This window comes from Idiotropiscis lumnitzeri, chromosome 11, assembly GCF_059441095.1.
Source record: "Idiotropiscis lumnitzeri isolate Australia: NSW breed Sydney's pygmy pipehorse chromosome 11, RoL_Ilum_1.0, whole genome shotgun sequence".
Taxonomy (NCBI): Eukaryota; Metazoa; Chordata; class Actinopteri; order Syngnathiformes; family Syngnathidae; genus Idiotropiscis; species Idiotropiscis lumnitzeri.
Window position 1 is genome coordinate 12,390,522 of NC_142401.1, and position 16,253 is coordinate 12,406,774.

A 16,253-nucleotide genomic window follows, 5' to 3' on the forward strand; every position below is an offset into this window, starting at 1 on the left:
ATTATTATTATTATTATTGGTGAATGCTAAATGACTTGGTACGCTTCAGAAAAACAGAAGTTAACATAACACAACAGTAGTGAAGGGTGTATTTTATTAGCCTAATAAAAAGTGGAAGTTAAATCCAAGACATTAACCCAATTATGGAATGTAAGCCATTTGTTATTTTAATAATTCCGTGCATGCTTATATACAGAATTCGGCTTTTAGAGGGATCAATATCTTACAAAAAAAGGCCTTGAATTGATACAAATACATAAACACAAAGTGAGGGAAGTGCACAGGAATCTATCATTAGCCTCATGGAATAATTGTCCAAATCATTTTTAACTTACATTGACCAAATCAAAAAAAAAAAATGTATGCCTGCTTGAAATTGCTCTTCTTGTATTCCAAAAACATTCACATGAGACTTGCTTTGAGGCTAACAATATCCTCAAAGCAGATGCTTATCACTGGTCTAAGAGCGTAATTGCCTTGGTGATTTTTAATTTACTGCAACTAAAGGCTTAAAAGATATCGTCATACTGATACACTTGCTTAGCAAAACAAACAAGCTCTGAGTTTCTTTTGTTTTCTGCAGAAATGGGCACTTGACCCGCTCTCCGACCGCGATCTTGGTACCCCTTCGGCCTCGACCCTCCGGCCTTATTCATGAAATTTGTCGGGATCAAGGATAAGTTGTTTTATTTCTGGATGAGAAATTTAAATGAGACGAAATTAAAATAGTAGATATATTAAGAGTTGCAGCATAAAAAAAACATCATGATTACATTGCGTGATGTTACGGACTTAATGAGAAGAGCAGAGCGTGTTGACAGAAAGGAAGTCAATTTTATTTGATGGATATAAACAAGCTGGCCAACACTCAATAGTAATATTCGGTTACAGCACATACAATAGCAAACCGGGGCACAGAGGACAGCCTCCTAGCTTTAAAAACAGGAAACATCACAGACGATCCATGCTTCTGGCAACACTTTCCCCCCAATTTTTCTTTTATAGGTTCTTCCTTTAATAAATTGTTTTACATCACTTTTACTCTTGTGTATTTTAGGACACACACTTGCACACGCGCACACACACTCGTTGCCATCCAAATAATAATTGCCCACACAAACACCCACCCACCCACACACTCTTTTCTAAGTAACACCAGCAACCTCAAAAACATGCTGCACTCTCACAAAAGTGAACAGGCTGTCTACTAAGGAGGGCGGGGGGGGACACAGTGAGACGCACATTACTCTCAAACACCGACATCACACCGCCACGATGCAAGAGTGAGGAATGATGCTCCACGTTCACACAAGAAATCATTCAGCATGCTGGACACTCACATTGAACGTGCTTCCTATAGGTCAGCACTGTACAGCTCGGAACGTTGACTTTTACAAATAGTACAGCCTCCAAATGGCATCTGCGACAAGCGGAAACCATAGAAAAGAAAATAAAGCTAACTTAATGCAAAAATGAATAGAAAAACAATAAAATGTTTCTGGCATTGGTCACAGTGATTTGTTCAATAGAAGGTTTTTGTACAGTTAAAAAAAAAAGCAAAGTGAAAATGTTTTTAGGCTCTGTATTCTCCCCCAGCTTTAGTCAACCTTTGACCTTGCTGCGGAGGCATCTGGCTGCATAGAGAACAGCGCGATATCCTTCCTTCCATCTCCACTCCCATTGGCACGTAATGTAAAAAAAATAAATAAATAAATAGAAATCAGCACAAATGGGCACGTTTGAAATGCAAATGATATATTTCATGGTAGGAGAACCCCCTACTTCAAGTATTCAGTGGATAAGGACCTGAAAATTGAGGGTTCATACACAGCCCTCCTGATGGTAAAGTCAGAGGATTTCATTTATTGATTGTTTTTTTTCTGTCTTTCTTTCATTTTTCTTTTTTTTTCTAGATCCTCTATCTGTTTGCATCGTCTCCCCCTACAAAACACAACCTTATCATGATTATTCATCTTATAATTGTAAACACAAACACAATCTGGAGATTCTTGGTCAGTGACAGGCGATGGAAGCTTCGCGTAGGAAGCAAATGATGCCTTAATTGTGGAAGATTGGAAAAATACATTTATATTTATATATTTATATATACACCAACCAACACTTGGCCAATACAGAGGAGACACCATGTAAGAAGAGAGGGTGGGGGGGGGGGGAAATGGAGTTTGGTAACAGTCTAATTCAGTTTCCACTAAACTGTAACAACATGTCATGACACCACTTGCGTTTACGAGACGACAACACAAGAAAGGCCACGAGAAAGAAAATGCAGAATCACTCCACACGTATCCAGAATGATATTCTCGTTCCAAATGGACGACACACATCATTGCTTTCATGGAAGTTGATCAAGTTCTCTTTTGTTTTCTCGATCTGATTTGTCGCCACAGGTCAACTTAGTGTGATCACATGGTCGGAGACGGAGGTTTTCAAAGTGTGGAACAGTGAGCCTCGCAGCATTTTTCCAGCTGGAACTGACACAAGGAAAATAAAAGTTGGAAAATATCGGCCATTTTCATTGTTTTTATATCTTCATTTAAACATCTCTTGAAAGAGGTGGCAATTTTCAAATAAAAAACGCATTTTATTCTCTTTCCTGATAGAAGTATATTAATAAAATGATGTGTGAAAAAATATGGCCCCATCTTTCACCTCAAACTTGACTTTTAAGAAACCACTGCGCCCCAGGAAAAACAACCAATCACAGACAGATGGCGTGACTAATGCCATTAGAATCATTTACTAAAAGCGGGCACACCACTGGGTCAGAGTTTTAAAAGTGCAAACTCCCTCTTCAATGCAACCTCATAGAGTCTTTTCCAGCTAAAAGATTCAACCCCAAAAATTCTTGCTGTTATTGGTTTTGTATCTGTTACACTTTTCTCTAAGGTCTGAAGCGGTCAAAAAAAAATTTTATAAAATTATACTACACATAACTCCACATTTTTACATAATTTATGGGCCACTAATTGAAATTACTGGATAATATCCCTGATGAAATTACAAATGAAAAACTCTTAAAAAAAACTTAACTTGTGATTTTCCTGGACCAGCTTTGATTTTACTGCTCGCCATAGTCTTTTATTCTCGCTACACGTACAAAAAAACGTAATAAAAAATAAATCATGAATTCGCTCTCTAACTGAAATCAGCTTCACTTGTAAAAAATAGATTGCTCTTTTCCCACTCTCAAGATGTTGATTTAGACCTGAAGTCCTCTGGCTCACACTTTGAAAACCGCTGCAATTAGTCAGTGGAAGGAATGCAAACTACATAAAAGGAATGTAAAATTGGTTTTTGCAAAGATTATGATGAGCAATTCTGCTCTCCTCCATTCATGTATTTTTTTTTTTTTGCACTGTGTCTGTGTTTTCAGACAGGGAATGTTCATCTCTACTCATTTTTATTCTCCAGATGTACAAAAAACACTTAACACTCCTCAGCTCCCATCTATTTAGAAAAAATAACCATAAAGAAAAATTTAATCTAGTCAGTTCCCAACAATTTTCTGACCACATAGACACACTCAATAAATTCTCTCTATTTATAATATATGCATATTTATCATATATGTGTACATTTTTTTTTCTTTTAAAGGAGGCCACCTTGTTGAGAGGGACTGAAACAAGTCACTACGTTTGGGGATGTGGCGCAGTCTACTTGTGGAAGAGGTTCAGGACGACTGGTGGCTGGAACTTTAGGGAAAAAAATACTACAAGGACGGACAACTCTTCCTAATTGTTGTATTTATAGGATTCTTCAGTCTCTTTGGGGGGTTCTTCAATTGATCGCAAAGTGCCCCTTGTGACATATGTACAACGTTGTCTACTGCTAATGTTGATGTAGCCTCCTCCGCTTTAGAGGAAGTGACTCCCTTGACAAACTGACACCAATTATATCAAGCACCGACAGCAGGAGCACCATGAGTAAAAAAACAAAAAACAAACACCCTGCAACAAGAGGAGGTGCGTAGGTGCATAGTCTCTTCACATAATCTGTTGGGTAGGTAATTACACTTTGAATACAGTTGGTGAGTAAAATGAATTCATGCAACACTGACGTCTGCATAGATTGATTTTTTTTTCACTTTGTTGGATTGAAATGAGGTAATATGAAGATGACGGTAAACTCAAGCGAAAACAAGTTGGAGGGGCCTCATGTTCATTTCAAGGCACCTCTTCCAAAAAAATGACCACAGAAGTCTCCGTGGGTGGGATGCTGTATTCTTACATTTCGGGACACCGCACGTTGAACATCATCTCTTCTAAGAAGGTGACACCAGTAAAAAGGTACAAAAGAGGTCCGTGTGTGTGTGTTATCTCAGATATCGAGGGCTCCCAGTCGCCATGATGTGGATTCAGATGTCGGCGAAGATGAAGACGAAGTGGAGGCAGCCAGATCCAAAGGAGTCAAGTCAGGCTTGGGGGAAGCAGACAGCACAGGCAGCCATGACCTTGAAGCAATCATGAGAAGGAAGCTAGGACGGAAGAATACGGGGCTTTTGACCAGGTGGAGAAAAGTCTTGCGATCTCCAGAGGAGGCCTTTTGTGTTCAGCAGGTGGCGAGATGTGAGGAAGAAGAGACGGGAGGTTGGTTCTTTTCTTATCCATTCCTTGCACTTTATGTACAGTATTTCTGTGCTGGGGACGCTGACAAAGTCTGCTCCAAGGTCACCTAGAGGCACAACAGGCATAGTAGTACGGTATGCAATGAGCTTCAATTCAAGAGCATTACTGTGTTACAAATGTTCATGCTAAATGTTTAAACTTACCCGCTCGGCTGTCAGTCTCCCAGTGCCTTAGTTGTACACCACAGGGCACCCGCCATCCTCCAAAAAAATAAACAAAAAGAAAAATAAACAAAATAAAAACCCAAAGGTCTCTTTGTTGAGCAAGGTAACAAATGTTTGGTCAGTGTCCTCCGATTTCAACATCTTCTGGCTGCTTACCCCCCGGTATTGGCTGAGTCGTCTGAACAACAAACCATTTATTTGGTCTACAATGGAACAGCGGCAAACAATGAAACAATCTAAAAAAATAAATAAATCTTACCCCTCAAAATAACTTTTGAACTTTGGTTGTCATAGCAACGGTTATGCCCATATGCCTTCTTCGTCATCCTGTTGATGGAGGCATAGATAGTATGCGTTTGGGGAAAAAATAAGACAAAAAAGAAATATTCTTACATCTCTGGCATGGTATGCACACATACCGACACAGACACGCACACAACATAATACTGTAATCATATTGAGCAAACAAAATATATATCAACTATTTTGCCCTGAAATTAGCAAATTATAAGCGTTGTGTGGTACTCAATGTCCCTGTAAAGTGAAAACAAATAAAACGTGGCATACCACGGAGAAGATTGTTGTTAACCCAGGCTAAAAGTGAATGATTTTTTTTTTTTCCTCACTCTCCCGCATTCTCTATGCGAAGTGCGTGCACTCATTGCGTACAACAAGTCGCTCTAAATCAGCCACACAAACAGCCCATCTGAAGGGAATATGTCATTTTGGGGAGTGGGCATACAGTAGCTTGCAATCTAACTGCATGCTGCAATTGCCCCGAACAACTCTTGATTTGAACAAAGGCACTCAAGTTATTATGTGGTGGTGGAAGAGCGACTCATGTGTCAATGGATGCCCAAAAATGCTGGAAAGCTGAAAAAACGTTAACGCTAAAGCGCCACAACTGGGACATAACTCCCTAAATTCCCTTTGGAGGGGCCTTATGATTGAATTTAGTATTCAAAGGCAGAATATTTTATCTAGAGTACAACAGGAGTCACCAATGTGGTGCCTGTGGACCACTTCAGAACCCGTGGGCGTGCAGTACAACAAGCTCACCAGTGAGATGGTCTAAAACTTTTTGTGTTGCTATGAAAAAAAAAATCCAATAAAATAGTGCTATTTACTTTAGATTTGAGCTGCATCTAATTTGTGTTTGTTGCAATTCTTTTTTAAAACATGCTTACATTGGTGTCAATTTTTAAATGAAAATATTTTAAAACTATATTTTTGTACTTTGTAGTTCAAAGGTCAGCGCTGTTAGGCAGCAGCAAATCATATCATTCATGCAGACAAGCTAGCTGCAGCTGGTGATTTTATTCCAAATAATGTGTGCAAATCTGTTATTTTAGGAGTGTGTATAAAACTGGTAGCACTTCGCATTATTAGTACTCATAAAGCAGCTCTTGGTTTCAGAAAGGTTGGTGACTGGTGTAGTACAGTAATCAGGTGCTAATTTGCACCTCACTATTTCCATATTTTATTCTGTTGCTTGAAAAAAATATTAGCAGTTTTTATTTGGCATAGTGTGTGAAAACATGCCACCAAAGCCTGGTCTAAATAGGAAATTGGTGTCAAGGAAGTGTGTTTAAGTGATGCATCTTGGCCGAGATACTAACATCTTTGGGAGGAGCTAAATTTAGCCTGGGTTGTTAGTGGAAGTCATCCAATGTTTGCTGTATTTGCATGCGTTTACAGTATATTTTTTTGAAAACCAAATTATAAGCCATTTATGTGTTCTTTATCCCCTGTGAATAATTAAAGTAAGTAGTCGGACAAGCACCTGATGACGTGAGAGGCTTCTAACCTGGTCCGGGGAAGGGCGGTGGCCAGCATGTGGCGGTCCTCGGCCTGGACCGCCACGATGATGGGGTGACGGGTGGCGCGGATGCTGCCCGTGGTGTTGGGGCTGAGGATGCTGAGGATGCTGAGTATGCGGGTGCTGAGGGTGAGGCCCCTGTTGGAGTGGGCCATGCGGGTGTTGGGGATGCGGGTGCTGCTGTGGGAGGTGCCCATGCGGATGCTGCGGGGGATGCTGGAGGTGCTGTTGGTGCGGATGCTGGGGCTGCGGGGGGCGCGGGTGCTGTGAGTGCTGAGCGGGCGGTTGAGGGTGTTGCGGATGTTGAGTGTGAGGGTACTGTAGCTGGGGCTGCTGGGGGTGAGGGTGCTGCGGGACGGCCTGTGGGTGCTGCGGGTGCTGCATGTGTGGGGCATGCGCATACGGGACCTGCTGGGCGTGGGGAGGGTGGGCGTACTGGGTCTGAGGTTGTGGCTGAGGGTGCGGGGCCTGTGGCTGTGGGTGGTGTGGTCCGTGCGGGTGATATTGTTCGTCTTCGTAGTTGTCAGCAATCAGCTTCATTCTGCTTTGAGTCTATACAATGCGATGACAAATCACAAGTGCGGGATTATTATTGGGGATTAATTATTGGATTAATCATTCAAATTGTGTGTCGTAGTACGAACGTGCTGTTTAAGTTGGTGCATCAATTTGTCTCGCTCCCGCTTCAGGGACATGACCTCGTCTTGGGTCTTCTTCTTGTTGGAGGCAGACAGTTCCAGCAGTGCAATATTAGCGTCTTTCTCACTAATCGCAGCCAGCAGAGCTTGTTGTCTGGAAAAAGTTAAAACAACATGATCAGATAATCATCCGTCGTAAATGGGCTTTGGCTTTCGGATCAAATGGGGAAGAGCTGAACCAGATCCGTCAGATGGCACTTCAATCAAATCTATAATCCATTTCGAGACATTATGAGTCATCTATCCATCTATATTCCATATTGCTTGTCCTCATTACTGTCTCGGGTGATCTGGAGTCAATCGCAACTGACATTCATCGTCCAATCACAGGGCATATATCTAGAGAAACAACTATTCATACTCACAATCACACCTATGAACAATTTAGTGTTACCTTACGTACCACCAAAGAACGAAAATTGTCGCTCTTTCTTCGAGATTCTGCATTTAGTTTTGTAGGAAGACAAAATGTACTACAACATTGAACAATATGGATAATTTCATGTTCTGGAACAAAAGCAAAGCGTGGAGAGTCTCTGTTGCTGGAACGCTCGAGTGAAGTCAATGAATGGAGCAATCATTGCCAACAGCATCTAAATCACCACATGCGCTCTTCCTTGAGACAATTTCCTCTTTGTATTATTAAAACGTAGTTACATCTGCCTTGGCAATTGGCGTCTTTCATGAAAATTGTGCCATGTTGTTTGTGGTTTAGTAAAATGTTTGCTGCCTAAGGGATGTTGTCTCCCAATAAGAACACCAGGGGTCCCAGTTTATCCTTTGAGTTGTGTCGCTGTATCGGGAACATGCCAAACACCAAACAACCTCGCCACTGTGAGGCAGACGAGCTCACCACTTGTGCGCTGTGCTATCGAAGTTCAAATTAATCCCCCTAATAAAGAATATTGGAATTCAAAATTAATCTGCTCCCATGTAGCAACTTTCTGAAGCCTCTGTTGGTTGCCAGGCAACTAAGTATGAACTGCTGGTGAAATGAACGCTGACAGAGCAGCATCGTGAAGATAAAAGCGACTCCCGCGACTGTTTTTCTGTCAAACACGACCTGCATCCTGTGAACACATTCCATTTTTCTAAACACTCTCATGAGCAGAGTTCACTAGAGTTCAACTTCACAAAACGAAACCGCCACCAGACACAACAAAAAGCCAGTGCGACGTGATGGTGCTCACTTCATCTCCAGAATCTCCTCCAGCTGTTTCCTGCGCTCTTGCCTCATGTTGGTGAGGTGGCTGTCCCGCTCCTGCAGGGACTGCTGCGTGGACGAGAGACGCTGCTTGGTGGAATCCAGCTCTTGCCTCGTCCTCTCAAGTGTGTTCATCAGGTCCTCCAGCTGATTGAAAGACAGCAAGAGTTCATCGTGAGCACTGGACCATTATGAAGTGTGTGCCTTCAAACCAGGGTTGACTAGCACGGGGGTGTGATGGGACACTGTGATTTCCTAGGAATGCTGTCCAAATGATCATTTGAAAATGTAAATATTTATAGGAGTACAGTATTGATGTTGATCTGTTTCCCACCTTTAATCATGTTTGACGATTTTTATTCCGAGGACTCATTAAGTATAGTCCGTAATACAGCGAGGTAATTCGAGGAACAAACTCACCTTGGAGTGGTGGCCGCCCTCCAAAGAGCCGTCCTTACGGCCATCCTGTCCTAAGCCTTTCTTGTCTCCTTGCGGTCCCAGTTTGACGTTTGTGCCTTTCTTGATCGGCTCTTTGCCTCCTTGTCTGTAAAAACACTTGTGATAAAGAGCAGCGCTAGCAATGGCCTGGACTCCATCCATTCATCCATCCATTTTTATGAACTATTTGTTAGCTAAGAAAAACATTCTTGAGGAGTTTGACAAAAGATTAGGAGATGTAGGAAAAGTGCTTGATATACTCACTCACAGAACAAAAGCATAGCACACACCCAAGCACGAGCGGAGGATTAGTTACATTTGGAAACCAATTAGTTTCTGAATGGTGCCAGTCATGAAAGCACACGACAAACATGACTTGATGGCTTCGTGTTAGAAATGGGAAGAGACTTACGAGCCGGGGCAGCGGCGTTAGAAAAGGTTAGATGGAAGTGGGGGGTAAGAATGATACCTGCCTGGGAGCTAAACTGCAGACGGGGGAGGGAATGGTAGAAGAGAACGACAGGGACGACAGGACAAGTGGCATTGGAAGCAGAAAGGAAATTAAAAAAAAAAAAGAAAGAAAGACAAGACATTAGACCAAGAACAATAATGAACACACTCAAGTCTTGTTTCCACCGAGCAGTAACAATCCTCAATTTGACGTTGCAAACTGGCTCTGACCCATGATTGACCAATCACTGGACAGCAGTGAATCAAGCTCCACCCTTGAGTGCCACCGTTGCTATGGTTACGCGAGTAGTTTTCAAAGCGTAAACATAAATGTGTGAACTAAGCTGTACTGCTTGGTAGAAAAGTTGCTTAAGTTCATCATCAAACGTGGCTGCCACAACGAGAGCGTCGTATTCCCGAACGGGCGTGGCCATTGCATGATGCACTTTCTCTCGAGAACTCTGAACGGTGTGCATCTGCTGCCAAGGGACGCAGACATGCAATCAGACAGCAAAAACGGTAAAACGAGAGGGAAAGAGGAATTTGGGTGCAGAAGAACAGAACTCAACACGAGAGACAGACTGGAGAGAGAACCAGTTAGGGATGCAGGGCTGGTCGGACCCGACGTTTGAGGGACCAGGAGTTGAATCTGGACTGTACCTATAGCATGAGCATGTGCAAAGCAGCCCCTTTGCATGCCGCCCACTGGGCCGAGCATTTCCCTTAGCATCTGCTCGGGCAGGTTAGGCAGGGTGGGATGAAGTGAGTGGGAAGGTGGGCAGCACTTGGAGAAGAGAGTGGGTGATGTTTTTGGAGTGGCAGATGGGGGACGGACGGGGGGCCGGAAATTAAAAGGAGGAGCATGCATCAGAAAAGTCAACACTCGACACAAACGGACAACCACACACAACACGTGTATGTGTGTGTGGTTGCATGTAAAAGATGTTAACACAAAACACTGAAAAACAGTCCGTCTGCTAAAACATATGCTCACGTTTGACTTTTTACAAAGCTTCGTTGTACTGAAGCTAGTCTGATTTGTTTTAATGTGCATCACCACTCCATATATTCTGAATATAGATATAAATGACACTATATGCTCAAAAGTATTGGGACAGCTGGCTATTACACCTGCAGGTGGGGTTTGTACGCCCTTGGCAGCTCAAATAGTTTTCACAGTTTTGTGGAATACTGATGTTGGCCTGGCTCATATTTTCTGTTTTAGTGCATTCCAGAGGTGATGGACGGGGTTAAAGGTCAAGCTCTTTTGTGTTTTCTAAAATCTTGCACCATTTGCTCTTTTAGTCATTTCATTTTTATTTCTTTCCTTTGTTTTTTTTTTACGTCTTTAACGCTTTTGTTTGCAAATGTTTTTACATGATGTCATTTAAAAAGCTGCCTTGTCTTGCCTTTCACACCAATCTCATTTAATTGTGCCTCTTCTGTCTAAAATGGAACTGAAGACCCAAGACTTTTGTGCATATGGTGTATAAACGTATCACAATGTCCAGAAACTAATTCAACGGTTATAACGGACTTGCCCAAAAGAGCTGATTTGCAGATGCTACATGCAAAAAAAAAAAAAAGATGGGAACAAAATAAACACACAGCACACATTCCCTGGCCAATTTCTGATAAGGATTAGATGGGAAATTAGCCTGGCTCAAGCAATCAAAAATCAATACAAGGCAGCAAAGCAAGCACATTGTGGAAAAAAATTCAAAGCAAACAATAACGCAGCGATGTTTGCGCCATGTGACCATCACTGTGACGCAAGCATCCGTCAATCGCTCCACCGACCGCACCGCCGAGCTCGAGCGCCAGGGCAGAGCACTCACTTTCCCAGGAAGTCCCACACCATGCCCCCTATCTGCTGGGGGGCGGCGGACATCGAGGGGAGCGGGTCAGGGGGGGCTCTGCCACCAGGACGAGGGGTGGGGCGAGGGGCAGTGTGAGGGGGGCTGTGTTTGGAGGAGGGCGGAGGTTTTGTGGCAAGGCAACACAGCGTTGCAAGGGAGATGGAATTCAAGAGGGCAATTATTGAATAGTGGGAAAGGGTGGAAAAAAATGGAGGTGATCAATCGTGGAAGTGTGGTCAAGGAAAGGCGAGGGAAGTGCGGAGATAGAAAAGGGATCAGGGCAGAAAAGTGGGTAAAGGTGGCAAAGAAGAACACTCAATTAATTAAATGCCTCGAATAAATCACCGTGACAACTACAACAACAGGAAGTGATTATTCTCTTGTTGTCTGTTCTTATCAAGAAATAACATTTTGCTGCTTCTCATGATTATGGACCACCAACGAAAATCCACCAATAAAATGTATGGTATATAAAGTCATGATTAGAGTCGCTGTGAAATATGTAACCACGTTACATAATGTGACACATTCTGCAGTCTGTGAGGCAAATGGGTGAATTACGCAGCACGGCGCACTTGACAAAGAGCGACTGCAGAAGATCTCGTTAGAACAATCGACAGACAAGCCACTGAGAAAGACGGAGCAGAAAATGTGAACACCGCCAATATTTAAAAGAGCATTGGTGAATTGCCGAGTTTCATTTGTGCTGCAGACGCTCCTAAGCATGATGTTGTGTTTACGGCAAAATATTCTGCTCAAAAATTTGACCCAACATGCTCCCAATTTGCGATACTTTTGACCAAGCAATTTTATGGGTGAATGTAGAAAATGCAACTGTTGAAGACGATATAGCAGCCAAGCGTAAACACGGCCGTAAGTTACCTTTCCAACTCTGCGATCTTCTTGTCTTTGTCATTCTTCTCAGTCTCCACCTCTCGCAGGATATCCAGGAGTCTCTCCACCTCCGTCTGAGCCTTGCTGGCCTCGTCCTTGTAGTAGCTCACCTCCTTCTCCAGCAGCTTCACACGGTCACCGTATTCCGGGTTCCCTCTACTAGAGCCTGATTGATGCTCCACTTCGTGGGCTTTCTAAATTACACAAAAAAAAAAAAGAAAAGAAGAAAAAATGGACTCAGTTCACGGTGCAAACTCCCAAACGTTTATATTATCTAGTCTGCTTATTTCTTCCCTTCTATCTGTCTGCCTGAAAGCAACTTGCAGAGTAAATAACACAAGGGTGTCATTAGTGATGTTGGCTCATTAACTTCAACGGAGCAATAAACTAGCGCAATTTAACGTCCATAAGAGACTCCCGGTCCTTTTGCACACACACAATAAATAAACACTGGAGTGGGTTTGTGTATTAATAAGCACACAAATACAAACAAAGCTGCATGACTCCTGACAGTATACGGGACAGGAACAGCCACATGTCAACACAAGTTACGCACGACAACAGCCTCCACCAAACCACTGCCGTGAAGGCCGACCACGCTCGAGGCCTCAGCTAACCACACTGACACAGTCGAGAAGCTTGGCAACACTCAGTGACAACATGCAACAAAGTTCACCGCATCATGCAAAACCCAAGAAAGCCACGCAATGTTTGCGGCGGCCGCTTGAAATAACACCCTCCATATTTTTACTGAGCGTGAGGAATAAAACAAGATTTTACAGAAAGGCTGAATATATTTGAAAAACACAAAATAGTGAAAACTGTCAAAAATAACTCTTCACAATCCAAACAGCACAATTTGATGTTGGCTGGTCCATTATTTAATATACCTCCTTTCTGTTGGCATTTTTTTCCTATAGGTGCTATTATATTTTTCATCACCTACATGCTGGACACGCTTACACAGTGGATATAAAAAGTGTACACACCCCAGTTGAAAAAACTGTTCTTTTTTTTTTAAATAAAAAACTTAGACCAACTTTTTCCTTGACAACGTTACCTATAACCAGTACAATAGTAATGATTGCAAAAGTGTGCACACCCTCTTAGAACTGAGATGTGGTTGTGTTCAGAATTAACCTCTTAATCAAATTCATATAGGCAGGCCCAGTTCCAACTCGAGAAAAATCATCACTATCATTCTTCACCATGATCTTATTTTGGAGAGGAGCAGTGTTGCGTTAAGCCGAAACATTAACCTTGATTTCGTAACCATAACAAAATCTCCCAAATATTTGGGAACATGTGTTATAGTCTATTGTAACCAAGATTGACCTTTTTGTCCACAATACCCCAAAATAGGTTGGGCAAAAACCCAACATTGTTCGCCACGAAAAGGAACACCATCCCTACAGTGAAGCACAGGATTTTTGTAATACCATAAAAAAATGTAAACAGGGCTGTGCAAATTTTTGTTTATGTTTTAATGTTAATGTTAATTCTCCACAAACCTGGGGGAAAACAGTGGTGTTTAAATAAAATGCTGGTTGTGAAACTGTTAGGTTCAAACAAACAAACTTGGAATAATTCCTTTGCAATACTATAAAAGTAAATACTTATGTGCATTTACTCTAACACAAACAGATGCAAAGCAACCGGTGGCACAATAACTCCTCGCTACCTCAAGCATATACTAGCTGATTTCGGGCGAGGGGTGGCTTGGTACACCCTGGACTGGTTGGCATTGGTACAGGTAGACAAGAATTCAGGCTCACATCAACACCAAAGGACAATTTAGAATTCTCAAGGAGGAAGCCGGAGAAAAACACACAAGCGCGGTGAGAACATGCAAACTCCACACTGGATTGACAGAGCCCGGATTTGAACCCACAGCTCCAGGAGTGTGAGGCGGATGTGCTATCCACTCCCTCACTGTGCTGGAAACACCATGATACTAGTATCACACCACAAATCTTAAACAAAACAAACAAAAAAAAAACGCTCACTATAATAAATTCGATAGACTCAGCACAGATATGACAAGCACAAACACTTGCAGAAGGCCACCCAATGTAAAGCTCCTTTAGTGGAATGTACAGTACAGTACAATGATTGACATGCATCTGGGTGAGGGGGACGGGTAAAAGGGGGAGGGGTCAAAGCAGAGCTACGTATGCTGAGAGGGCCAACATGAGCACCATGTGTCATATCCCAAAGTATTTCAGCGTCCTCATGCGGTCCGTGTCGAGGCTCAACGAGAGGAACTTACAGGATTGTTCACGTGACTGAAAAGCTGCTCAGCTTGCTACGTTGCAAGAGGAGGGAGGGGGGGGGCAGTCAGGGATGGGAGAGTACGTGTTAGGAGTCAGTGTGAGGCAGGAGACAACGGCAACACTTTTGTTATACATGGTTACATCTGAACACAGCGCAGACAAATGCAGAGGACCAGACGAGGGGACAGTGGCAGGAAGCGGAGGGAATGTGGCGATGCTGTCGCGTACGGGAACAGCATCATGGTTGCAGCAAACTTTATTGTTTCTTTTCAAAGCTTGGTACACGCCATGACCACTGGAATTACCTTTGCTAAGAGTTGCTGGTGGTTTGGAGCTTTATAATGGGTAAAGTTCTGATTTGTTGTATCATTACTGTACGTTCAAGATCAGGCATGGGCAAACTGCGGCCCGGGGGCCACATTCGGCCCGTTAAATGTTTTAATCTGGCCCGCCGCACTTGAAAAAATTAAATACACAAACAATGTTCATGTTTCATTTTCCTTGTAATTCTGATGTGTCGCCACTTGGAGGCACACCCTAAGACAGATCTTTTGTTGGAATGCTTTTGTTCATTTTCATTTAAAATGAAAGCATGTTTTATCTATATACTAAATGTATTTTTTTTCTCCGATGAGGTGAGAAAACAATTTGCTGTTTATCAGTTAGACACACACAAAATCTAGATCTAGATTCACTACTAAAACAGTGAAAATTCAGGATTTTTTTTTTATTCCAAAATTGATGCCTTTTGCTTATAGAGAATTAAAATCCATCAGTTCACCATCTCAAGAATATTACATGATAAAAAAAAAATTTTAATACAGAAATTAGGTCACTAAAAGATTTTCCTATCCATATAATTATTGCATAATGAGGTTCACGTTTTGAATTTGAACTGCTATATAAATGCATTTCTGTGACATTTGAATTTATTGAGTATCCGAATATCTGAAACTGCCAGGAGCAGCTCAGGCTAGACGGGGAAGAAGAAAGACAATCTTCTCTACATCACGACAGCCGAGACGTTTTGCATAAGCCAAAAGTGTACAAAGGCGCTATCATCCCACCAAGGGACGCATACGTACCTTCTGTAACTGCGTCTCCAACTTACTGCACTCCTCTTTTTTTTGCTCGATGGCGATCTCCAGGGACTTGAGCTTCGAGTCCTTTTTGAGGCCAGAAGACGCCAGAGAAGATGCGTGCTCTTTGAGATCGATGAGGCTGGACTAAAGGTGCACAAGACAAGACCGACTTTTAAGACATAAAGCGACCATCGAAAATGCGAGTGTGTGGTTCACAAACCTCTTTTTCGGTTAATTCCATCTGCAGGCTGTTGACTTTCTCCTTGAGATCCTTATTCTCCTTCTTGTAGGCGTCTACTTCCTCCAGACGTTCTCTGTCTTCCCGCTCCCGTTGGTCCTTCAGACGCTCTATGATTCTCTCCTGACACACAAAAAAAAAAAGCCAACCTTTAACATACACGTGGGAAAACTACGGCCCGAGGGCCACATGTGGCCCGTTAAACGTTTTAATCCGCTCCCGCTGAACTTGGAAAAAATTAAATGAATAAACCTTGTTAATATCTAAATACTGTGGTGTGTCAAAGACATATATTTCGTTGCAATGCTTTTGTTCACTTTCATTTAAAATTAAATGGATTTTTTTTTCTCAGATGAGGTGAGGTTACCAAAACACTCCATCCATCTGCTCCAAATTTTAGAACCCATTTTGGGGCGCCAATCAAAAAGTTTGCCCACCACTGCTTTCGCCTCATGTGTAATCGTGTTTGAATCCAAACCATTGCTTAT

At 42.4% G+C, this 16,253-nt stretch overlaps 1 protein-coding gene across 12 annotated transcripts in view; it reads right to left on the bottom strand.

Moving 5' to 3' along the window:
* Positions 1-4,591: 4,591 nt before the first annotated feature.
* Positions 4,592-16,253, bottom strand: part of erc2 (ELKS/RAB6-interacting/CAST family member 2) — a 35,423-nt gene continuing 23,761 nt past the window's right edge. For 3 of the 12 annotated variants that reach the window (XM_088308099.1, XM_088308102.1, XM_088308100.1), the window contains 12 exons: positions 15,748-15,888; positions 15,531-15,671; positions 14,442-14,477; positions 12,161-12,366; positions 11,258-11,380; positions 8,952-9,075; positions 8,518-8,678; positions 7,274-7,421; positions 6,594-7,181; positions 5,070-5,137; positions 4,790-4,988; positions 4,592-4,692 (listed from right to left, as the gene is read on the bottom strand). In XM_088308099.1, coding sequence (XP_088164225.1) covers positions 5,111-5,137; positions 6,594-7,181; positions 7,274-7,421; positions 8,518-8,678; positions 8,952-9,075; positions 11,258-11,380; positions 12,161-12,366; positions 14,442-14,477; positions 15,531-15,671; positions 15,748-15,888 — 1,695 coding nt within the window. In that variant the 3' untranslated portion in view covers positions 4,592-4,692; positions 4,790-4,988; positions 5,070-5,110. The remainder of the gene's footprint in view (positions 4,693-4,789; positions 4,989-5,069; positions 5,138-6,593; positions 7,182-7,273; positions 7,422-8,517; positions 8,679-8,951; positions 9,076-11,257; positions 11,381-12,160; positions 12,367-14,441; positions 14,478-15,530; positions 15,672-15,747; positions 15,889-16,253) is intronic. The other 9 variants (XM_088308110.1, XM_088308103.1, XM_088308111.1 and 6 more) reach the window with 6 other exon arrangements.